This window comes from Symsagittifera roscoffensis, chromosome 1, assembly GCF_963678635.1.
Source record: "Symsagittifera roscoffensis chromosome 1, txSymRosc1.1, whole genome shotgun sequence".
NCBI lineage: Eukaryota > Metazoa > Xenacoelomorpha > Acoela > Convolutidae > Symsagittifera > Symsagittifera roscoffensis.
This window is the reverse complement of record NC_087062.1, coordinates 63365476-63391230: the sequence shown is the minus strand read 5'-3', so window position 1 is coordinate 63391230 and position 25755 is coordinate 63365476. Positions and strand designations below refer to the sequence as shown.

The 25755-nt window shown below is 39.1% G+C and overlaps 1 protein-coding gene across 1 annotated transcript; it reads left to right on the top strand.

Moving 5' to 3' along the window:
• The first annotated feature begins 14306 nt into the window (after positions 1-14306).
• Positions 14307-20352, top strand: LOC134856880 (uncharacterized). The gene is made up of 3 exons (XM_063873175.1): positions 14307-14810; positions 16924-17777; positions 19050-20352. The coding sequence occupies exons 1-3, from the start codon at positions 14628-14630 to the stop codon at positions 20257-20259; spliced, it is 2247 nt and encodes a 748-aa protein (XP_063729245.1). The 5' UTR covers positions 14307-14627; the 3' UTR covers positions 20260-20352.
• The last annotated feature ends 5403 nt before the right edge of the window (positions 20353-25755 follow it).

Here is a 25755-nt window from a genome sequence, read left to right as displayed (position 1 = left end):
CTATGTTCAATACAATTAGAATTTTTCTGTTTCGGATCTGCTTAAACATGCGAAGCGTAGTGTGATAGTGCGATGCCTTATCTAAGTCGCAAAAAAGTCTTCATTGAAAGTGTTCACTTATTTGGTGGCACTTTTGATATAATCTAGACCTGTAGCGTTTAAATTTCATAGCACATGTTTTCTGCTTTTTGGGGCTAGTGTTTGCCGTTAGTCAAGCGTCTGTGCCTCACAAGGAAGGACGTGAGCCTCCTAAGCTACTTGGCTGAGGTTCACCGCCGCAGTAAGCACTAGTTTTTTCGTATTTGGCATTTTTGCTGCCCAGCATTGGAAAGGTTTTCATCTTAGCTAAGTAAATTTTTGATGTGCCGTGGCGCAGATGCAAAAATGTAAGACGCCAAATCTCTAGGTTCGAATCTGTCACATTACAAAATTTAAATAATTCGACCCTTTTTCTTTTTAGAGCTGCCTTTTGTCGTTTCACACTTCTGTTTGCAAAGCACAGCCTCACTTTGTTTTAACCTAATGGATTATATCAAATGATTTAATAATTCTCTGCCATCCTTAACGAAACAAGACTGCTCGTATCGGTGTAAATGTATCAGTGCCATGACCTTTACGATTACTTTTCAAGATCAATGAGTTAGTGTTAGTTTTAAAAACAGGATGAAGTTTCAAATCATTGATCATTAAATCTCGCCACTTACACGTTAAAAGAACCAAATATATCGAGCGTTGATTATCCAAAATTGGGAATCGTGCAGCCCCCATAACTTAACTAAACTAAAACAGGCAAAAAATACTGCATAGACTTTTATGTCTACGACAAATTAGACTCGATTTTCAGTTTTACGAGACGTTGACCCCGACAAAACTGTTCCGACTCTAGTTGTTCTAGTTGTTCCGACTTTCGATACGAAAAGTTACGTTTAAAGGTTGCTAATTCGTCTTAGAAATCGTTCCAATTTGATTGAAGGAAGCTTATTTGCCATAATTGGTTTGTTACAATATCGAAATCTATTCTTTTGTACTTTATATGGCGTGTGGGGTGATGATTTTCATTTAAAAAATTTCAAATTGTAGAAAAATTTTTAATTTTTCATTTTATTTTATTACATTAAATTTTTTTAAAAGTTAATACTGCTCCATAAACCTCAAAAAGCAGTCGGAACATTCAGGGCTTCGCCCTGATACGAGCAGTCTTGTTTTGTTTTGACTTGAATTTCTTGTCTGGATGAATCGCGTTTGATCGTCTGATGAGTTTGATCTATAAAAGAACCTAATAGTAAACTAATAGCCATAGTACATAAAATCGAGAAAAGTTCTCCAATAAACAATAAAAATTTGTAAGTGCGGTTTGGCCGCGCGGTAAAGTCATTGGTTTGAAGATCAAAAGGGAAAAAATTCGGATAAAAGATTCTGTAATTTGGTTGAAACTTCAAATGAAAAACCCAAATTCGCGTTAAGCAGGGAAAACCGATATGGGTTGACTTGGCTGGATAAGATTGGAGGGTAGTTTTCAATCATCGCATCAATTATTTTGCCAATTCTAAAACGGGTCCGCCTCAATTGAAACTGCAAAGATAAAAATCAAATTCGGAAAAATTAGTGAAATACAGGGTTATTGCAATCGGGTACTAGATTTTCCCCATGCAATATTTTGTGCACAGAATTGTCAAATTGTATTCAGTATAATTTATACCAAACGGTCTATATATATGATTAAAATAATAAAATGGTTACTGTGTTGGCCTTTCGTTTACGGTAAGAGTTGCCTTTTAAATTTTATCAGATTCGAAACTTTTTAATAGGTATTCAGCACCGAGGTTGTCCGTATTTAAATTCTTACGGTTTAATTTCCGAAAGTTTTAAATCTATAAGTTAGTTGCTTTTATAACGTCTGCTCTCTAAACAGAAATTTTTTCAAAACTTCCGTCGTACAATCGTTCGTCACTTAGTTTTTTTTCGGCTTTGTTGCTGTTTCACGGACATTCTTTGACATACGAAGATTCAGCTTTCTTCTAATAATCTGAAATCCAATAGTAGAATTAATTGAGCTATAATTTTTCGAGAATATTTGTTGCTGTTTAAGAATTTTTTTTTATTTTAGTTTTTTCAAAAGTTTCTGCTTTATTGGTTAATGAGCACGGAACTATTACGAATGCATTTTACGTAGTCGCAATGGGCATTGTTTTTTTTACCGCTACGTAATTTGTGTTCTGATGCAAGTTTACAGTTAAGTTGTCTTATTTGGCTTGTCATATATAGTATCTAATCATATATTACGTGTTGGCGCCATTGGTTAGCTATGTGTCTGGTGCGGCTACTAATTAATTAATACCTGTCAACCTTAAGTTTAGTCTGCGATGTTTGGATTCACTGTTGTTAACCGTTAAAGAATAAACGAGTCAATTTAAGTTCAGTGAATTAAAGATATTGAATCCGCATTTTTCACATGGCGTAGCAAGCAGGACAAAGCGCGGGATCAGGAAAAAATCCACTGGGAATTACGGCATTTTGGCCGAGTAAATGTACGGAAGCACCAATGTTGTGGGAGCATTGGATTACACGATTCACCTGGGGTGTAATAGCAAAACATTCATTCAATCCGACGGCATTTTATTTTGCTAATACGCTCACTGAGGCGCAAATTACCGGTCTGCCAGAGGAGGTGAATGGGAAAAATCGAGTGGAAGCAGAGCAGACACTGATTTCTAACCTCTATTTGTGTTTGGGGGAACGTGGACAGGACGAATTACATAACCGGAAGCCCCATCTGGACCTGGCGACTACCCGATATCCACGGGTTTTGGATGAATTTGAGAGTGTTTTCCGCAAGGAAAGAAACGAAACATTCGAGACGTACCAGCTACTATCTCGGAAACAACGTGACGGGGAAACGCTAGAAGAATTTCACTCCGTTTTGAGTGGACTAGCCGCTAGATGCTCACTGGGAACATTGGAACGACGGGTGTTACGTGATGTATTCATAGTAAATATGTCCAACAAGGAAGCTCAAACGGAGCTATGCCGTTCAACTAAGACACCAGATGAGGTCTACCGGATTGCTTTGTCATATGAACGGGGGGACAAATACGCAAAGTCATATAAAGTATCCGGTGGGGGACTTACTGCGGCACCAGCGGGTTCACTACAAATTAAAGCGGAGCCTATAAGCGCAATTAGAGGAGGGTACCGTCGTCCATTCCAAAGAGGCGGACGTGGATTTGGCAGGGGCGGCACAAGGGGCCGCGGAGGAGCAGCAGATCGCAAGTGCTACAATTGCGACCAGAGTGGTTTTACCCCGGACCACATTCCAAAGTGCCCAGCAAGAAATGTAACCTGCAACTTTTGCAAGAAAATGGGACACTATGAGCGAACTTGTAGAGGACGTCGATCGGCGAATAGGGGTCGCGTAGGCATGATAAATGAGGATGACACCAATGGCGGGACTACCCAAGATTATCCGGAGGAGAGTGCATCCAATTACGGAAGTTCTGTCGGATGGGTGACTGATTCAAAGAAACCGGCACATGGATGGTATTCGGATAGTTCGACGGAGTATGTGGTTATGTCAATTCGGCGGAAGGAGGAAACTGAACTAAAAGTCGCGGGGGCCAAACTAGCCTTAAGAATCAACGGCAAAGCAACTCAGGCCTGGATTGACAGTGGTTCGCCAATATCCATCTTCACTATTGGGGAACTAAAACGTACCCTGGGGACAGTCAACGTACAATTGAAACCGCTGAATCCACAAGACGACCAATTCCGCGATTACGGAAACAATCCGTTAAAATTTCTGGGCAAGATGCAAGTCACGCTTCATTCCAATGGATGGACTTGTTCGTCGGATATAAACGTCATCGGAGGGTGCCGACCGTCTATTATTGGCAGGGATTTAATGCCCTCACTAGGACTGATGCTGGTACAAGCACCATCGACAGAAGGGGTGAAAAGCATACATACCACGGAAGGAACTGTGGCGATGGACAATGACCTGGATGAGTGGCAGACACATTTCTGTAAGCAATTTCAACATCTTTTTCACAGGGTAGGACGCATTCGAAATTATAAGGTGCAGGCAGATTTCTTCAAAAACCTAACTCCAATTCAACAAAAAGGTAGGCGAGTACCTATAACATTACAGGAAAAAGTCGATAAGGAGATTGAAAAACTGTTGGGACAGGGTCATATCCAAAAGTTGGAAGAATGTTCAGACAAATATTTTGTTTCACCTATTGTCATCACCGTGAAAAAGGACGGTTCTGTTAAACTTGCACTGGAATCTAGAGAACTAAACAAACAAGTGCATAAGAATAAATACCAAATGCCCAATATTGAAGAACTAATGGACATCGTAGGGCAAACTATCAGCGAACGCAAACAGGGGGATGTTTTTTTTACAACGATGGACCTCACGTACGCATACGGTCAACTTCCTTTAAACGAAAACACTAGTAAACATTGCAATTTTTCATTGGTGGGAGGCCGTTCTACCGGTACATATCGATTCAAAACAGGATTCTACGGATTGACAACCATGCCGGCGGAATTTCAACGGGTCATGGATGCCATTTTGGCTGAATTTCCGTGCGCGCATGCGTTCATTGATGATATATTAGTAATTTCGAAAGGTACCAAGATCGAACATATCGCTTTAGTGGAGAAGATTTTAATGAAACTCGATAAAGAAAATATGGCTTTGAAGCTAGAAAAATGTCAATTTGCGAAAAATACTTGCGAGTGGTTAGGCCACCGGATTACGAAATCAGGGATTACACCAATGGTGCGGAAAACAGATCCAATTGACAAATTAACCGCCCCGAAAACGCTCTCTCAGTTGAAATCGTTCATGGGGTCAATCCATAGTCTTCACAAATATTTACCGGCGTTAGCGGAAACTTCGGCGCCTCTACGTCCACTTCTAAGTAAGAAGAACGAATTCCTCTGGACAATTGACTGCCAAACAGCGTTCGAATCGATTAAGAAACAAGTAGCGAACATTGTCGAACTTAAGCACTTCGATGTACATAAGGACATACGTATCGTGTGCGACGCAAGCCATAACGGTTTGGGGGCGGTACTTGAACAACTAGGCACCGAGGGTTGGCGACCAATATCATTTGCGTCCCGGTTTTTAAATGCGGCCGAAAAGAAATATTCGACGAATGAGCTAGAAATGCTGGCCGTAGTTTGGGGCTCCGAATACTTCAGAAATTATATTTTCGGGCGGAAATTTACTGTGGTGACAGATCATAAGGCTTTGCTATCTTTATTGAATGGGAACAATAAGAGAAACAAGACTATGTTCAGTCGATTAACTCGCTGGATTGATAGAATTATCCCCTTTGATTTTGTCATTGAACACATGCCTGGGGCTAAAATTGGCCTGGCGGATTACCTTTCAAGGCATCCGGTGGGGGAAGCCACGAAAGTTAGTCTTTATGATAACACTTTCACAGTGGCAAAATTGAAATCAATTACCAATTCACTCGGATATATTGATACCAATAAAGGGATCATCAAAGCATCAAAGGAATCAATTGTTTCAGCTAAAGATACTCAAGTTGGAAACGATAAAGTTAACATTCCACCGGAAGAGGGCGTCAAAACGCGTGACCATCGGTTGACCAATCAGAAGCCACTAAAACGAATAGCTGAGTGTAATGACCGGGAAAGCGCAAAAGTAGTAAAGTCAATCACCGAATGTAAACTACGTGAGTCTGATATTAATTCCACAGTAAACAGTAGTCCTCCATTTAACAAAACAAGTTATCAATCTAACAAAATACACATATCTACAATGACATCACTTAATTTGAAGAAATTAAATAAATTACTGTTGAAACATCCAGAAATAACGAGCGGCAGTAGCAGCGAGGTGGAGATTGTGGATGCACGATTGGAGGCGGAGACGCATCACACCAGGGACATTCGATGCAACACAGTCATCTCCATTCCTTCGGCATTCGGAGGTGAAATTTTTCCGGCGGCATACCCAGCAGGAGGGAACGTCATCATGTCAGTAATCCCCCGGGACTGCAAGATAGTCCGCAAAAGCAGTGCACTGCCGGAGTTATTCAACCTGAAGCTCGTGGAAGCGAACTATAAAGGGGACCCCCAGATGCGCGCAATAAAAGAACTGGTGGAGAGTAAGGACCCGGATTTGGAAAAGAAGGTCAGAGCAATGGGTGCCTACCTCGGACAGCACACACATGATTTCCACGTGCGGGAGAATTGTCTGTGGATGGACGAACGACTCGTCATCCCCATACCACTCAGGAAGGCTGTGGTTAATCGGATACATGCGTTTCACCATGGGCGCTCGAGTATGTTCGACGCTGCGAGGGATGTCTGGTTTCCCTATCTCCACCGGAGTTTAGTCGCAGCTGCGGATGGATGCAAGGAATGCACCGATGCAGGTAAAAGCCTTAAACCATTATGCGCCAAAGGTGATGTTGGGAAGATCTATGAACCACGCGAGCCGAACGAATGCCTACAGCTTGATTTTTGGGGTCCAATTAGATATTTAAATGAATCAAGTAAATATGTCTTGGTAGCGGTTGACCGATTCTCACGTTGGCCCTCTGCAATGATCTGCGGAAATAATAAAAGCGACAAGGTCCTTAAGTTCATTAAACAATACATATCTCAACATGGTGTTCCTAGGAAAATTTTTATGGATCAAGGTACAAGTTTCACATCGAATGCAGTTAAATCATTTTGCAATTCCGAAGGAATTGAAATAATTTATTCACCCGTGAATGATCATCGCGCCACCGGGTGTGTCGAACGTACCATTGGCAGTCTGAAAAACTTTGTCTTAACTTACGCTAAAGAAAAAGATAGTGGAAACTTAGAATCAATGATAGAACGAGCCTTGAGTGCTCTAAGATTTGCCCCAAATGCTACTCTCAAGATATCGCCGTTTGAGGCTCATCACGGCAGAGAAGCCAATACGGTACTGCGAAATCTTACGAAAAAGCCAACCCTGCAAAACCTAAACTGGGCCAGAGTGTTGAAACAAAAATCTGCCTATTTAGATTCTACTGACCCCAGAGCTCCGAGGAACATCCAACCCATGGCAACGGCTTGGGAAGAACGATCCGACGTGGAGTTTGATGTCGATCATATGAATCACCCTAGGCGACTGACGCAAAATCAACTAGTTTCGGCGGCGGATGGAACACCAATGGCTGACGGGGACGGGAAACAGGCTTGTGGGGGAAAGTCTAAACAGCCAAGTAAACGGACCGAACTGTTGTTCCAACGACTCAAGGATAGCAATAAAAGGTATAGACCCATAAACCAAAAAGTAATTCGCGAATCTAAGCACACTATAACTCTAGCAAATGGCTCTGTACTTAGGAAAAGTGGGGTTGCCGAGAAAGCCATCAAATCGAACGCGCCAACTACCGCGAGTAAGCTAACACTACCACTCCCAGCTATGAGTGCATTGCAACGTCGGGCGGAACTAAAGCGAGCAGCGAACGAACAGGCGGCGGGGACGAGCACACAGAGTAAAGCAAGCGCACAGAGTACGGCTGATAACAGAGTGCGAGAATTTTCACCAGCGGAGGAGGACGATTCGGACTCGGAGTACGAGCCAATAACAATTTCCAAACACGCAGGGAACTCAACAATAGCACCAGGGCGGGATGTGGAAGGAAATGAACCAAACGATGTAGAAGACGGAATTGGAAGACCAAACTTATCCGAAGGAAGCGGAGCTGGAAAATCCCAGGGGGTCCAGACTATGAGCAACGAGCAAGGGGGGAGTGCCCCAAATTTGAGTAACGAAGGACGAGGGGGGAAACATCCTAAAAAGAAAGGGGAACGAGTACGACGCTTACGTCTCGTATCATACTCGAGTCAAGAATCAGAAGATGGAACAGGATCACGGAAAAGTACCAGGAAGCGGACGGCGGTATCTAAATTCGGCGGAGTTATGATAGATAGTATATTGAAAGCGAGAACATCCAAAGGAGAGGAAGACAGAGAGCGGGACACTAATTGAGCAGGAAGGCACATTTGAAAGAGGGAGTGAAAAAGGAAACTCAAGAAACTTGTTAAACTAAAACTCATGCCCAGGGAGAGGGTGGACTATCGCTGGTCTAAAACTCAAACATTTCCGTTGGATAATTTTAAAACAGTTGTTTGAAAATTGATTGTTGAGGGAATGTCATATATAGTATCTAATCATATATTACGTGTTGGCGCCATTGGTTAGCTATGTGTCTGGTGCGGCTACTAAATAATTAATACCTGTCAACCTTAAGTTTAGTCTGCGATGTTTGGATTCACTGTTGTTAACCGTTAAAGAATAAACGAGTCAATTTAAGTTCAGTGAATTAAAGATATTGAATCCGCATTTTTCACAGGCTTGTAATTTTTGTTGAAAATGGTTTCTGTTCCCGACAATTTATTATGAAGTTATGAAAATGTTGGTCAAATAAGATTTTCTTGACCATATCACGTTTTGTAAGCGGAAAAAAAGTTTTCCTTTAGCATTTTTCTTCTCAAGTTCAGTCTGCTGTTGTGCTATAATAAGGTTTTATTCCAAGTTTTCTGCTTTATAGTGCTTTTAGTTCACGAACAGGGTCTTGCTTTCACATCATATGAAGCACTCTTGGACACTATGTAAGCAGTACTGTTTTGTTGACTTCAAGCGTATTAGCTCTAGGATGTTAATTTTTGCTTCCTACAAACTTCCGGTTTTGTTCGAAAGAGCAATAGGTCTCTGGTTCCTTATTTTCGAATGCTCCATATCAAACTCACGAGGTCCTTCTGAAATACTTGAGCTATTTTAGTAATTTAATCATACAAAACTTTATCTTTGTTTTTCTAGTTCCTTTCTCAATTTTTTCTCCGCTCGAAATTTTGCTTGCCACTTCCTAATCGTCATGCTGTTCTAATCTTAGTGAATCGCAAGAGTGGGAATAAATTTGATTTTGCTGATGCACTTTTTCAGGAACCTGAGAGATTTTCTCGGGTCACAGGCGGCAGCTCATTTGGAGAGCTTTTTGTCAAGTTTAAGAGAGTAGTTTTTTTTATAGCGGGACACTTTTTGCTCGGCACACATTTTTCAATCAAGAGTTTGGCATTTTTCTGTTCGTCCTAGAAGTTTTCTTTGAGTAGTGAACATGTTATGGGGTTTCACCAGCTTAACGAAGTTGCTATTTCAAACTTCAACTGCATTCTCAAACGCCCAAATTTCACACATGGATGTCCATCGCAGAACCAATTATAAGCGCCACTAAACAAATCCAGTCCTGGAGAAGTAGTGGTGAAAACCCTTATTCGCTTAATATCATCCGGTTCAGACTCAAAATGAAGGAAAAGATTGTCACTCCGTGTAATTTTCTGCAACTCAAATTTTCTGGAAGTTCAAAATAAATTGAAGGATTTCTCATTCTTTAATCTAAAATCGGTTTTCTGGTTGGCTAAATAATTTGGGATTATTCAAAAAAATTGGCTGAATAGGTTTGCTGCAATTATTTTGTTATGGACAGAGAGACTCAAATTCATGCTTTTGCTTTTGCTGCTAGCTGAAGTCCTAGATGAGGAGGAATCGTTACCACCCTTTTTCACTGGTCTCATCTGGCGTTCAGTTTTTCGAGCTGTCAACTCGCCAGACGTCTTGGCTCTTGCGTCCCTTTTTTATGACTTTTACTCTCGACCTGCTGTCGCAAGTATTTCTCCGATCCTTTACTGTCATAACACTTAAACAATTTCGAAGTGCTGTTTACTTAAATAATTTTTTGATCTAAGTTTCTAGGTCGTTAGCGACCATCTAGTATTTTTTGCTCGAAACTTTGCTCGAAAAGAGACATTCTGGTCACTCATTTCAGAATTTCAATCAGGCAAGGGAGAAATTTTTTTTGTCAGCCAGAGCTTTCTTTCGGAGAGTAATTTTGTTGAGATGCTCCGTTTGCCCTTGATTGTGATTCTTCTTTTCTTTGAGATCGTCGCATCTTTCTTTCGATCCAGCTTTCAAACGACAATTTCTGCACTATTTAGCTCCTTGTCTCAAATATGGTCTGGTTGAGCGTGTTGTGGATTTTAGTATAGAGCAAATTCAATTAGGAGTCTCTGAAATATATCGCCTTCTTGCGGTTATGCACAGCAGCATGTTATGCACCATGCTATGTGACAGTGCTTCGAAAAATGATCTGAAAGTGTGCCGCAGAGCTTAGAAAGAAAAATATATATTTTTTGGGTATTGCAAATCGATCAACTGCGCCCTCTTGCGGCATGAATCTATAAAGTTTGCTTTTTTTATGGCTGGAATTTGTTCATAAGTTATTGACGCCTTCTCGTGGCACTCATCCATAATGTGCTCTCGGATCTGACTGAGTGCAACTTGCGCATAAATTATCAGCGTTTCATCGCGGCATGCGTTCATAATGTGAAGTCGATTTTGATCGGTTAGAAATCTCCGATAAATTTAGTGTCCTTTTTTGGTTGTGTGACCAAATGACTGATTTGCCAAAAAATACTACCAATTGAATTTGAAGTGGGAATAGGGTCGGAGGATGTTCCCTTGTTTTCATTCAGTTGAGCGAATGTCAAACAAGCTGAAAAAAAAAAACAATTTTTATTGATGATGCCACAAAAAAAATCATCAAAGTTTGATAGATGGGTTCATCGAATGTTGCGTGACGCAATATTTAGTCCACTGTAATCTAATTTTGTTCCAGTGTTAACTATTTTTTCAAAGTTAACTAGGAGCAGTCTGTCAGCCCATCTAGTTAGGTAGTAATGTTATCATTTAAGGCCTCTGTTAGTTTGGACGGCCAGACTAATCGCTTTGTGGTCGGTATGAACCTCGAATCTATTCTCTATTAGGTTATTCCTTATAAATAGGTTAAATATCCCTTTTCGTCCGCTTTTTGGGCCTATCTTCTTTAATCGTTGAGTTTTTGAATGTTCTGATTTCGGTCTTGTCCCGTGCGATGCGATTTGTTTCTTCGTTAGCGATTTTAGAATCCTTTTTTGTTTCTAAAAGTATTGGTGGGCCGTCAATCACCAGTACTGGATCACTCATAAGTACGTTTGCATTTCAATGCTCCTCAAGTTCACTGCTGAAAAGAAATACCCGATCCACGACTCCCAGGGGAATAAATGTTTCAAAGGTGGTTTAGGATCGATAACTGGTACCTCTAAGAAATTATATCTAATCAGTCCTCGTAGACCGAACTGCTTGCTGTCTCAAAGAAAACTACCAACCGACAGAAAATCTGAAAGAAATTTTGAGATTAAAACAATAAAAGTTGATGTTGAATTAGTTATCTGGTAAAAGTTTAAAAAACACGAACTGCAGTTTTTCAGCAATATCAAGGGTGTGGAATTCAGTCGATTACAAAGGCTCACTCGGTTGGCAGGTATCGGCCCTGACAACCAACAACCACTTCACCATCTTGAACAAGATTCAACTTTAACAACACGTATATGTATGAACTAAGGGCCTCACTCCCTGACGTAAAACACAGAGTTGCAATTAGCAGGAGAATTTTTGGACAGTCTCGGGGCATTTTTGTTATGAATTCAATTATCAAGACACGCTCGAAAACATTGAGCATCTTTTTGGGGTTGTTTTTTTTTTCTAACCAAACAAAAACAACCTAGAAAAGTGCAAATTCGTGAATCAAATCCACACGTTTTTGTATATGGGCGGCCTAGGGTTGATCGACCAACCACCGATGTAATATAAAATCACTAAACACCTTTAAAAATGTTTGCAACCCAAATAGAATTGGAAGTGGCTCGCTACTGGTTGACTACAGTTTAAAAAGGTTAGGTAGTTGTGAGTTATCAAACTAACCATTCCCAGCTGCAGTAATTTTCGGTTTACACAAAGCTATGTTTTGCTGCTTCCGGACTCCGATAATATTTTAAAACACAGTCAAGTTTTTCCTGCTAACCACTTGGTTACAATTAATGATCTGTTATCCTTTTTGAGAATTTTTTGCAAGTTTTTCAGTTTTATGTCTGCGATTTGCAATGCGTTCTGAAAACACAGCAGAATTGCGCTATCCATCTTTTCTTCTTTGCATGACTTTTTGGGGCGTTTTACTTGGGTTGCAAAGTCAGTGGGCTCCAAAGTAGTTATGCAAGTTTAATGCAAGTTATTTCTAATTTGGTTATTTTTTTACACAAGCAGAGCGTACTCTGGTTTTAGAATGCATATTTTTTCCGACCTATTAGCAAATAAATCGCTTTATCTGTGACACTTTTGCTATATTTTCATCCATAGGCCTTTATATAGTATCTGTTCATTATTGTGATAAATTAAGGTATTACGAAACCATTTGTGATCTGGTTTTGTTTCTATTTCAATTACTTTTTGAGACGATTTGGTAAACTTTTGCTTTTTTGCCAAAAATTTTGGTCTTTCTTTCAAAATTACTTGGCTTTTGAACGGCTAGGTCCTAATTTTTGTAGAAAACATTGAGTAAATCAAAAAATCCATTTCTTGATACTTTGGTCTTATTTTGAAACATTTGAACTTTTCTCGAAAATAACCCTTGGAAATCTGGCATTAATTTAGTCGAAAAAAAAGTTCGTGGTTAATTTAGTCGAAAAAAAAGTTCGTGGTTAAAAAAAGTCGTTTGGCCCGAATTTATTAAGAAAAAAGTTTGTTCTCAAAAATAATCAAAATACTCTGGTTTTAGTCAAAAACTTGAAATAATCTTTGTGATTTGATATTGTGATTTTTAATGTTTCACTTTCATTGGAGAATCTGGCTCATGGTTTCATATCATCTAAACCATCTTCGATTGCTTGTAATCATCTCAAATATATATTGAGTTCTCTTCTCCTGCTGCGCAAGAATGGTGGGGAGACATTGCTTAATCGATCCGTTCAGGCTCAAATTTACCCTTTCGTGGTTTAATAATTGATTTTTTTCAAGTTTAATTCAAAAACTTTTTCTAAAAAGAAACAGATTAGTCTCGCAAATAAGAAAAGTGTAAAAGACGCAAATAGTTGTGGCAAATTTCAATTTGATCGTTTCTTCAAAATTTTTCTGCCTGCGGCGTAAAAGTTTTGGTGAAAACAGGGTCTTTTTAGTGATTTAGGAGAGCTCGAAAAAATAATTTGATCGACCTAAAAAAAGTTGAAAAATTTTTTATGAAAATCCACCACCCCCCCCCCCCCCCCCCCCCGTGAAAATCCTAGATATGCCCCTCGTTTCCAGCATTTTCGTTTTGCGGATTTTGTTTGGAAAATTGGTCTTAAACAAACGCCTCTTAATTTTACGCCTGGCGGAATGATATCAAAATTTGATATTACTGTGAATATGAACAAGACTACTCGTATCAGGGCGAAGCCTTGAGTGTTCCGACTGCCTCTTAAGGTTTATGGAGCAGTAGAAACATTAAAAAAATAAAAGTAACAAAATAAAATGAAAAAAAAAACTCTAAAATTTGAATGTTTTTTTTTTATGAAATCATCTCCCCACACGCCATATAAAGTACAAAAGAATAGATTTCGATATTGTAACAAAACAATTATGGCAAATAAGCTTCTTTCAACCAATTTGAACGATTTCTAAGACAAATTGGCAATCTTTAAACCCCCACAACTTTACGAAAAATGCTCACAGGTGAAATATCTTTTCAAGTTTAAGCTCAAGACAACAATAACTTTTGAATGATGTAAAAAAAAATTCCGTCAAAAATGGCTAGTTAAAAAGTGAAAATTTGTCTGAAGAAAATAAACCAACCCCGAGCACAAATATTCCGTTACTTTCGTATCGAAAGTCGAAACAACAAGTTTCAAATGTTTTTGTTTCGAACAATTTCAAAAGATTGAAATGAACAGTTGCGTTGGATGGATTTTTGCTGCGTAGTTCTTAGTTACTGCAGAATTTTGTTGTTCTCAAACGTAGTATCATATAAAAGCCATCTTCGCTGTGATTTGGATTCCGAAGTAATAGTATGAAAAGTTATCTGAGTCCATTTATTTTGATATTTTCAGTCTGATTTTTAGTCGCTATTTTTGCTAATAGAAAGTTTGCTTTGCATTCGTTATTTCAGCTGGAAGTATTCAGATATGCAGATGTCTAGAAAAAAACTGCTAATATTTCCTAATGATTTCAATTCAATTCTGGCAAGGTGCAATCCCTCACATTCAGTGTACACTATCTAGAAGGCAGTTTGACAAACATCCGCGCAAAACTACACGGAAGGAAGTTTACAGTAAAGTAAGATCGGTTTCATGTTGCAGCAGAGCTACTGCAGGTGATTTTTTGACTGAAGTATCCCTGTTTTAGATTTATTTATATTTCTAATTCATCAAGCGTGAGCACGCTTTAATAAAAAATAATGAAAAATTTAAACCACCAAAACGATTATTTAGAGTAATTTCTAAAATAAGTGAAACTAAGACTTCTACCAAGCAGATTTACTTGAGAGTACTTGGTTTCGTTGGGCGAGTTTTCAGAAAATGGTCAACGAGTGGAATTCGAACAGCAATAATCATTTGACGAGCGATGAGAACTAATCATATAATTTTGCCTGCCAACTGAAACGCATACACTTGATGTAGTTGTATGAATAATTAAATCAATCACTTAAATAAATCAACACTACGCGAAAATTTTCTACAACTATCTTCAAAACTGAGTCATGTCTTTTGGGGGTCCCCGCAAACCCAGCCGCAACCGCCCCCATATCCGAGCATGTCTTCTGACCCTATCTGTAATCCTGACTCTTGGCTTCGTTGTTCTATGTATTATTTCAGCTGTCTATTCGATCATGCAACTCAATCAGAATATCAACACACTCATGAACCGTGTGAAGATGAAGAAAGTGAGTATGAGTCATTTGACTACACAATAAACTTTCCATTTTTTTGTTTTTTTTTTCGGAAACTACCGACCTATTTTTTGAAATGATAATAGAATTTGATTGTGAATATCGTTGGCTGCGCCCCACTTTTAAATTAATAGCTTCCTTCAAAAATACTTATCGAGGTGTATTTCAAAAAAAAAACATGATTATATAGAGTCACTTCAATCTTTGCGACTGAGTCTCAACCGTTCGCTCTGTTCAAACTTCAACGGTATACAAACTTCAAAGCTCTAATCAAGACAAGGAAAATCGCCCAAAAATATTTCAATTCATGCACACAGCATGAAGCGTCCCCTGTTGCATCTTTGTAAGAAGGATTTTGTCCCAAAAATATGTTGAAATAAGCACAAAGCCTGAGAATACCACTGTTGCAAAGCAGTAGAGCAGGAACTTGCCCAATTCAGTAATATTTTAATTTGAGATCAAAACCTGAAGCGGCCATTGCTGCATAGTTGGATTCAATTGCTGGAAAAACCCAAAGCAAACAAGTGGATTGAAAGACCTGAAAGCTACCATTTCACTTAAACAAAGGATAAATAGATTGTGTAGTTCAGAGCCGAAAAGAGACTCAAGATAATAAACAAACAAATAGCAAAGTAAAATGAATTGTAATACAGGCAACTAAAAAAAACGTTTGAAAGATAAAAAGATCACAAACGAATAACAAAGAGCACTTAGCGTACAGAGCAGACTTTCAAATTAGACCTTAAGTGGCAATTGTTGGAAAAAACAGAGCAGTTTGTTCAAAACTGCATTACAAAACACACAAAAAACTATTTAAAATCACTTCCGGAAGGTTCATTGACTTTTTGAAAGGGCGATAAGGAAATCCAGTATTAGATGTCGAACGCTTTCAGGGCGAGGATGGAGTCCATATCTGGCAATGTTTTTTTTTGTATCTAAATCTGACCGTTTTTACGAATTGTAGGTTGTAGTGTGCAGCCAAACGCCTGTAACATGGATTGAGTCTTCGAATAGTGTTTCTGATGCCTCTGCGGCCAGTTGATGAAATAATTGAGTTTTTTTCTCAATGGATTCCACCAAAAACACCATCTCTTTAACAACAGCGCCTTCATTCATAAAGTACTGTTTCTATCAGTTAAACTAATCTCCCCGCCATAACTACGAGAAACGAACTATTTCCCCGCCATAACGACTACACTTTGAAAGTAAAAATTTTGTGAAACATTGTCACAGCATAATAGTCAGTATCAGATAGATTTACACCAATCACTAGAGATGAACCAAGTATTCAATTAGTTCAATGAGACCCGATTTTTTTGATCAATGATATAACGTTCATTTAATAAATTCTCACGTTTCTTTAAAAATATACTGAGCACTTTTTTGGCTACACTTTCTTTTCTTCAAACTGGAAACTACACTTGTCTGTCAACCAGTTGAACAATTTTTTTCTTTACCTCAACATATGGGTTTTCAACGTTTTTTTTGGAGGAAACTTGAGTAAAAAAAAAACATTCGAATTTCAATAGATAAGCCTTTTCAAAATTTGGAGCCGCTGAAGTGAAAAATTCTTTGTCCATCTTGACTTTTGACTTTCGGTACGACAAGTCTTGGAGCCCATATCCTGGAAATTTATCAAGTCAGCGTATTCAAATGTGAACAAAGAGTAGAAATTTGAATTTAACTCTTTTCACGACGGGTAACTGGGAGAAAAACGGTTATGTTAATGGACATTGAAATCATGAAAACAAAAATACAAGCGGAGTACACGCTGGAGTTTCACGATTAGGTAGTTCGGTAGAGCAACGTACAAGCTATTGCAGTAATCTATTATGGGCATGATCAACCTTCTTTTTAATAAATGCGGGTTCTCGAAATTCAAATAATGGTTGATCAAATAAAGTCTTTGAAGGGAAACTTTTCACAAGTACTGTTTTGTGGCTTCAAAGATAAACTGTTTATAAACGTTTTATATTTTTTTCTCCATTTGAAGTTAACCTTACTTTTTCTGTTGTGTCAATATATCAAAATTTGCTTTTTCACCTACAAAAATTTCAGCAAAATATGATAGTTTTAGCTAAATAGGCCACGCAATCTCGTTTTTCAGGTTAAGCAGTACGAGCCACCAGCAGTGTTGTTTCTCGCCAATGGCATCTCAACCTATTCTTGCATCGCAAGCAGCTTCAGATTAGAACCAGAACCGCAAGACTCAGACTTCCCAGAACTGGACCCGAACGACAACCGTGGTCGGATTCAAGACGTCTGCAACGAGTCTTCCACTATCTTCCAGATTCCTTTATCCGAATTGTCGAACTATCAGGAAGTGCTAGATTTGTTACCAGACTGGTTATCAAAAAATATAGCGACTACTGTTACCGGCGCAGGTTCTTGTATCCAAGAGGATGAAGAGAAACGAAGACAGCGTGAAAAACGAGACTCATTCGATGACCTTGATTTTTGCGAAGGCAAGTGTCAAGGAATTTGGGAGTGTTCAAATGAACCCTCCTCCTGTGACAATGGACATCTCTTTGAACAGTGCTTCATCCCCATGAATCCATTGCGTGAACAGGAACCCTGTTTGACTACAATAGAATGTTTGGGAGGACCTGTCGTTCTTCAGCAATCGTGTGGGCATTTTTTGGCTTGCTTGGATGAAGAAAACGCTCTTGAGAGTGAGTGTTCAGGTGTGATGGAATGCTTTCTAACTGGAATTCAGAGTGATTACTGTACTGATTTGTACCAATGCCTTGAAGACCAAGTGGAAACTAAATGTCTTGAGCCCACTACTTACACAACATCCTTACCTGATGGCCAAGAATCTGAACAGGACTGTGAAGTTTTCAACTCAATGATTGAAGGCGATGCGAGTGTGGCAGGACAGAAGAATGAACCCCTCTCCCTGATTATAATAAAGGGACCTTCCGATTTTGCTGAGAAAAACTACGTATTTGCTTCTTTGAGGTATGAGCATTCTTATCCTCTAATTTAACTCGATACGCACTCATTATTGTCTTGTCATTAAAATACCAGTTGCGTGCATTCAACTGTATTCAAATGCGATAAAGGCGCTCTTTTTCTTCTGTTGGTGACAGTTCGGCTCCGAAAGATATATCATGAGGACTTGTGTATGACATTCAGGATATGGCCGTAAAACTTCAGGAAAGGCACTTTCAAATTCATTAAATTTTTAGATTCGAGCAGGGGTAGTCAGCAAAGCTGCAATTCCTTAAGTAAATCCTAAAAGTGACTAATGAGGTGCCTCAAAAAAATAATTAGTAAACCAAAGTTTTCAAAGGTTTTCGTAAGAATAGCAACAATCCACGGTGGAAACCTGCATGTAATTAAAAGGTTATCATTTAAGTTGAAAATACGTGATAAAAGATTTCTGTTTAATCATTAGCTTTCAAAATTCCATAAATTTCCAAAAACTGCCAAAAATAGTTTTTCACCTGAGTTTTCAAAAATTCGCAAAGACAGTTTGGTAGGCGAAAAAGAGTCTAAAGAGTGATTTGGGAGAGTTCAGAAAATCAGTTTGTTTGACCAAATTTTCGAAATTTTATTGGAAAACCGACCCCCCCCCCCCCTCTCTCTTCCTCGAGAAAGTCCTAGACCCGCCCTGCGTTTTTAACTAGCTAAAGAGTTGAACTAGCTTCGCTTGCACGCTTTTTTATTTTAACCAGAAAAGATATAGAAGTGTGTTCTCTTTCTTTTTAAAAGTTTTTCTTATTTTAATGATATTAATCAGTAGCGGGTTTAGGGGGAGTGTGATGGGGGAAGGGGGGTGAGTGAGCGGTGTAGGCTCCGCTTTTTTCCCTCAGAAATTTGACACCCCTCAGCACCCCTTTGGCATTATTTTCCGACAATCAATTTTAGCCAATTCAACAAAAAAGATGAAAGCAACCTTCGACGCCATTTTCGTAACTTATTGGTGAAAACATTCCACAAATGGCACTGTAGGCCCGTTTTTTCAAATTTTTCATGTTTTTTATGTGACCTAGGAGATAAGCAGATGCACACAATTTGAAGGAGGAGCGCGCAAAAATTAAAAAATAATTGTGATCTTCCAAAGTTGCTTAAAAATAGACAAAAAATTGCAGGCGTTGCACCAATATATTTATGAAAATATGATCATTATACGTTTTAAGCAGAGACCAAAAAACAAAGTGACGGCCTCAATCCTCGCAACGAAATTCCCTCAGCGTATTCGCGTAAATGAAAAATTGCTAATTTTAGACTACAAGAAGGCGAATCAGGGTCATGGATTGCTGAACATCCTAGTTTCTCAAAACTCACTGAAAGCCTGGAAACCTCTGACAAATTTGATTTTCTTCTCGAGGTGATCCAGACTCTCCACTGGAAATTCTACGCAAGAGGGTTCCGAGTAAAAACCCTAATGACAGAGTCAGTCATGAAAGTGGAAGGCGTGATTCGGGGCGTAGACATTCGAACTGAGACTTACATTTCGCGAGTTAACATCAGCGAAAGTCTGAAAGCCGATTTTCGACCGGTAGAAGTCGTCTACAGTTGGAAAGACGGATATCTTCGGGAATCGGACCGGTTCTACTCGGCAACTATTTGGGATATTTTCGCTATTGTGGCCGGAATTATATTGATGCTAGAGCGAGCTTGGATTACTTGGGGCAAGGTAGTCCAGAAGTATCTCGATGGAAAGTCTAAAATTTCTATGATGAAATTCCAGGAAAACTCACTTGAATGGAAAATGCTGGCTAAAGTTAGACAATCTGGGGGTAATTTGTTCACCTCTATGGTTGCTTTGAACCGTCTGAATAAACTATTTAACCGGCTAAATCGTATGAAACAAAAACGAGAACAGATTGAAAAACGAACAAACGAAAAAATCGAGAAGAAGGTTCATCGCATTAAGAGAAAAATGGCAATCAAAAGTGGCGTTGTAGACGACAGTGTTCTGAGTCTAGACGAAAAACGTTTTTACGAGTGGGAATCGTACCGTGCGATTCTTCGTCAAATGATGCAGGAGCAACAGGCAACTCAAAGTGTTCTTGATAAAATGGAAGCAGAAAGACTTGCCAGGATACTCAGGGACCAATTGCAAACTAGTCAAACTAGTCTCTCCAGTTCAGAATCGGCAGCACGCTCCAAATCACTGAAGTCCAAAAGCCCGGATTCAGATATTTCTGCTGAAAACGAGGAGCAAGTGGGCGAGGCAAAGTCCGTTTCACACCTTGAGCAGATGCGTGAAATGAAACAGAAGAAGCAAAAAGTATTCACGGCCTCCAATCCAAACTTCAGTCTCGAAGAGGTGGATGATTTCTATCGTGAGATTAGCGCCAGCGAATTGGAGACCGGGAAACACATATGGCAAACAAAATACATGGACTACCGAGGAAAAAGGGCTCCAAGCAAGAGTGGAAAAGACTCGAAACCGCCTAAGCTATGGAAAACAGATGCTTTCCAAGATTAACAACTAGGTCATATAAATATTCGAACGAAGCTTTAAATTTGACAATATGATTTGAAAATTTGAAATATCAGGTCTACTTTGACTTTTTTCCGATTTCTTTTTATACGAAGAAACAGTTATTCTTTAGGGACAAGTCTTCTAGGATGCGTATATCAAAAATAGCAAATAATAAGCATAATAATAAAATGTTTTCAGGCTCACAAATTTGTAGACTAGTATAAGATATTGGTAATAACTATATCATCTAGTGAAGCCTGAGAGAACGCCTGAGAGAACGCCTGAGAGAAATGAGCCTTAAACCGACATTTGATCAATTATAATATAGCGAATGGAAGGAATGATAGATGACGATTAATAATGAGATCAGGGGAGTATGCATTGAAATGGAGAAACATGAGTGCATAGAGAGCATAGAGTGCATGGAGAAACATGTGTCTATAAATTATACTCTGGATACTTCAAAAATTTTACAAATGGAACAGCCCCTATTGGTCTGTGAATTAAAATCAGTACTGTTTCAGTGATCCAGCAGTATAAAAACAGCACTTTAGCAGTACTGAGCAAGAGCCACGATAGCACTGATCAGTGATAAAATCAGGACAAAGGACGAAAAGTTGCAGTACTGAACTAGTGCTGTTTTTGAAAGAAACAATTTTATCTTTACCGGGTCGAGGTCCGCGTCTCAGGTTGCGACAGAAATGATTAGCCGAAATGGACTTTCTGCGACCGAAATTCCATCATCTCTGTCATCCGGCCTGGGTCGACAAACAAACTTTATATATATGTTATTTATATTATCTATAGTCTTATGTTAAACGCCTAGACGGCCGGTTTTTTGACCTTGATAGACAGAGAAGACGAACTCTATTTGAAATAAGAATCAGAGTTGAAAGTTATATGTCAACAAGTCGTTTTATATCGCTCTGACTGAGAAACAAGGTTTATCGATCCATTCGGATTCAAGAATTAGAATATCACACCCTGCGGTATGACATGGCGCAGCCAGCAGAATATTCCAAAAACCCACTGAATATTAACCCATTTTGGGAGAGAGCGTCTGCCAAACCACCACTAGAATGGTCAAAGTGGGCAGCCATTTGGAGATGGCTGTATTTGCAAAGGATGGGATTGAAATACGGAATTTATTGAGAGCCAGACCAACACTCGTTAAAACCCGCAGAACCCGTGTATGAAGTTGAAATAACGGGCGAAACAGAGGCACAAAGAAAAAACCGAGAGGTGCGCAATCAGGAGAAACGAGTTGGTTGTGAGGATCACGTCATAAAAGCACGGGAGAAAGGAGTTTTATGTAATTCATATAGGTGGGACGAAGCAGACACAAGAGTCCGTAGTTACCTTTTTCAGTTTGGGAGCCGAATGTCAATGACAAGTTCAACAGAAAAGACCTGGCCTTGTATTACACAACGTAACCACACAAGAATTTATGACAACGCTGGAAGATATATTTGTCACTAACAGAATTGTAGCATTCGAAAGATATAACTTTATTTGCCATAAACAAAAGAAATCGGAGAGTCTTGAAAAATTTCATGCAGACCTAGTTGAATTAGCCTCACGGGCTGATTGTGGGGACAGAGAAGATGAATGGGTTAGAGACATGTTTACAGCACACATGAGCAATGAAAAAATCACAGAGGAACTATTAGCACAAACACGGTCCCCACAAGAGGCATATGAATATGCAATCCGTCGGGAAAAAGGAATCAAACGCAGCCGTACCATGAAGATAAACCCGTTCGGGGGACAATCTACAACGAAACAAGAACCAGTACATTATATCAACACACGGGGTGGTCGATACAACTATTCAAACTACCAAAACTAACAAAGAGGTCAGGGCGGTTTTCGCGGACAACCATATCAACGTGGATCACAAAACAAAAGAGAACAACAAAAAAAAAATAATGCAAACTTCGAAACAAAGTTATAAATGCGGAAATCAACACAATCAAAATCATCTTCAATCTTGTCCGGCTAAAGACAAAATTTGTTCACAATGTGCAAAACGAGGCCATTTTGCAAAAATTTGCAGATCCACAAACGTTAATTGTTTAGGAAACCGACAGGATGAACAACAGGAAGAAATAGAGACGGGGAGTCTGGAAACTGAAAACGACCCGATGGCTTTTGCCGAGCTTACATCAAATAACGGATGGGATGAATACCAAATAGACAAATTCTCGGTTATGGCAACCGCTGAATCCAATACAGATCGCTTAAATTCAATCGCTGAAAAAATAAAATTATCCTATCGGAGGATGACCTTAACGGTCATATTGTTAAACTAAAAACAAATTCGGAAGAATTATTCGCTATTGCTGATTCGGGAAGTACAATGTCGTTTCTAAATGAAAAAACTGCACGGCGCCTTCAACAAAACGATAAATGAGCATTACTCAAATGCATCCCACCAGACGACACGGCCAAGAATCTGGCATGCTATAATGGTGAAACAATAAATCCAAAAGAAAGATTGATTATAACCATTCAATCAGGAGGCTCGAAAATTCAATCAGCCCTGTTTATCATTGTGGATGATCAAGAGGCCAACATAATAGGACGCAACATACTACCACAAATAGGTGTCAGGTTGATACAAGAAAAACGTAAACAAAATGTGTTAAGCGTACGCGAAGAAGAAGAATCGGATCCAGAAATTAAACAGTGGGTCAACAATGGGTCGAAGATAATTTTCAACAATTGTGCATACGTATCGGAAAATCGAAAAATCACATGATGAAAACTCAATTCAACCACGACTTCATGCAAATACAACAGAAAGGACGACGTATCCCGATGCACCTACAGGAAAGAGTTGAAGGGAAATTAAACAAACTGATGAATCAGAACCACATTATCAAACTAGATAAATGTTCAGATCGACAACTTACTTGCCTAATTGTCATAACAGTCAAAAAGGATCAAACAGTCAAACTCGCGTTAGATTCTACAGGAAAGAGTTTAAGGGAAATTAAACAAACTGATGAATCAGAACCACATTATCAAACTAGATAAATGTTCAGATCGACAACCTACTTGCCTAATTGTCATAACAGTCAAAAAGGATCAAACAGTCAAACTCGCGTTAGAAGATAATCAAAAAAATCATCCACAAAAACAAATACCAAATGCCCAACATTGAATTGCTGTTGGACAATATTGCACAGGTGGTAAAATCAGACAAATCCAAACAAACAGTATTCTCAACACTCGACCTCCGCTACGCATATTCTCAAATCCTTTTGGATAAAACAACCAGAGAAAAAAGCAACTTTATCCTATTAGTGTTAACGCCATTGGGACCTATCAATTTCAAACAGGATTTTATGGCCTCACGGATTTGGTAGCTGAATTCCAAAAAGCGATCGATCTACCTCTTACAAATTGTACGAGCACCTATGCCTATTTGGACGATATTCTAATCGTAACAAAAGGATCTTTGGATCTACACAAACAAAAGTTGCAATCAGCTCTGAAAAAAACTGGACGAGAAAAAATCTTGCGATATCATTGGATAAATGCAAGTTTGCATGCAAACAAACTGAGTAGTTAGGGTTCACAGTTAATAGCGAGGGAAAAAAATTTCTTATAAGAAATACTGAGGCCATCGAAAATCTATCACCACCAAAAACGTTTAAACAACTAAAAAGCTTTATGGGTTCCATACATCATCTCACGCAATATATACCAAAATTGGCACAAACCGCTGCCACTCTACGCCCATTACTAAAAAACACAGAAGACAGAAGAAAACAAACCACTTGACCCGTCCACAGAGCATAGGACAACGTTCAAAAACATATTAAAACTGATAGCTGAAAAAACACAAAACAAACATTTTGACCAACATCTTGACACTCGAATCGTATGCAATGCTTCTATTACAGTATTAGGAGCTGCACTGGAACAACATTCGTCAGAAGGTTGGGTCGCCGTAGCTTACGCGTCACGTTTTTTAAACTCATTTGAGGAAAAATTTTCTGTAAAAGAACTCAAACTATTAGGGGTCGTGTGGGCAATCGAACATTTTAAATACTATCTGTATGGAAAACATTTCACCGTCATCACTGATCACCAAGCTTTAATAACCGCTTTAAACAGACGCGAAAGATCAAAAGCAAGTCAAAGCCGGCTCGCACGTTGGATTGACCGATTAATTCCTTCCATTTCGACATGAAACAGCTCGCAGGAAGTAAAATGTGATTAATTGACTACATGTCCCGAAATCCGGTTGGATTGGCAATAGCCCCTAGTGAGTATGATGAGGAATTTGTTGTAGCATCAATTAGGACATTCATTAATTACATGGAAAAGATTGACAACGTCTTTCTAAATAATCTGGCCAATCAGAACAAAGCACCGTATGAGCTGATCAAAAAGCGCGCGAAAAATAAAGGGTTTTTGAATGCTGCTTCAAACACTCAATTAGCAACGAAACATTCCGAACATTCCGCATCCCGTCATTGTCAAACTAACAATAGAAATCAGTTTCACTCAAAATCTGCTATAAATCAGTCAACTCTCTCTCTCTCTCGATCGCTATTAGAACGCCTGAGAGAAATGAGCCTTAAACCGACATTTGATCAATTATAATATAGCGAATGGAAGGAATGATAGATGACGATTAATAATGAGATCAGGGGAGTATGCATTGAAATGGAGAAACATGAGTGCATAGAGAGCATAGAGTGCATGGAGAAACATGTGTCTATAAATTATACTCTGGATACTTCAAAAATTTTACAAATGGAACAGCCCCTATTGGTCTGTGAATTAAAATCAGTACTGTTTCAGTGATCCAGCAGTATAAAAACAGCACTTTAGCAGTACTGAGCAAGAGCCACGATAGCACTGATCAGTTGTAAAATCAGGACAAAGGACGAAAAGTTGCAGTACTGAACTAGTGCTGTTTTTGAAAGAAACAATTTTATCTTTACCGGGTCGAGGTCCGCGTCTCAGGTTGCGACAGAAATGATTAGCCGAAATGGACTTTCTGCGACCGAAATTCCATCATCTCTGTCATCCGGCCTGGGTCGACAAACAAACTTTATATATATGTTATTTATATTATCTATAGTCTTATGTTAAACGCCTAGACGGCCGGTTTTTTGACCTTGATAGACAGAGAAGACGAACTCTATTTGAAATAAGAATCAGAGTTGAAAGTTATATGTCAACAAGTCGTTTTATATCGCTCTGACTGAGAAACAAGGTTTATCGATCCATTCGGATTCAAGAATTAGAATATCACACCCTGCGGTATGACATGGCGCAGCCAGCAGAATATTCCAAAAACCCACTGAATATTAACCCATTTTGGGAGAGAGCGTCTGCCAAACCACCACTAGAATGGTCAAAGTGGGCAGCCATTTGGAGATGGCTGTATTTGCAAAGGATGGGATTGAAATACGGAATTTATTGAGAGCCAGACCAACACTCGTTGAAACCCGCAGAACCCGTGTATGAAGTTGAAAT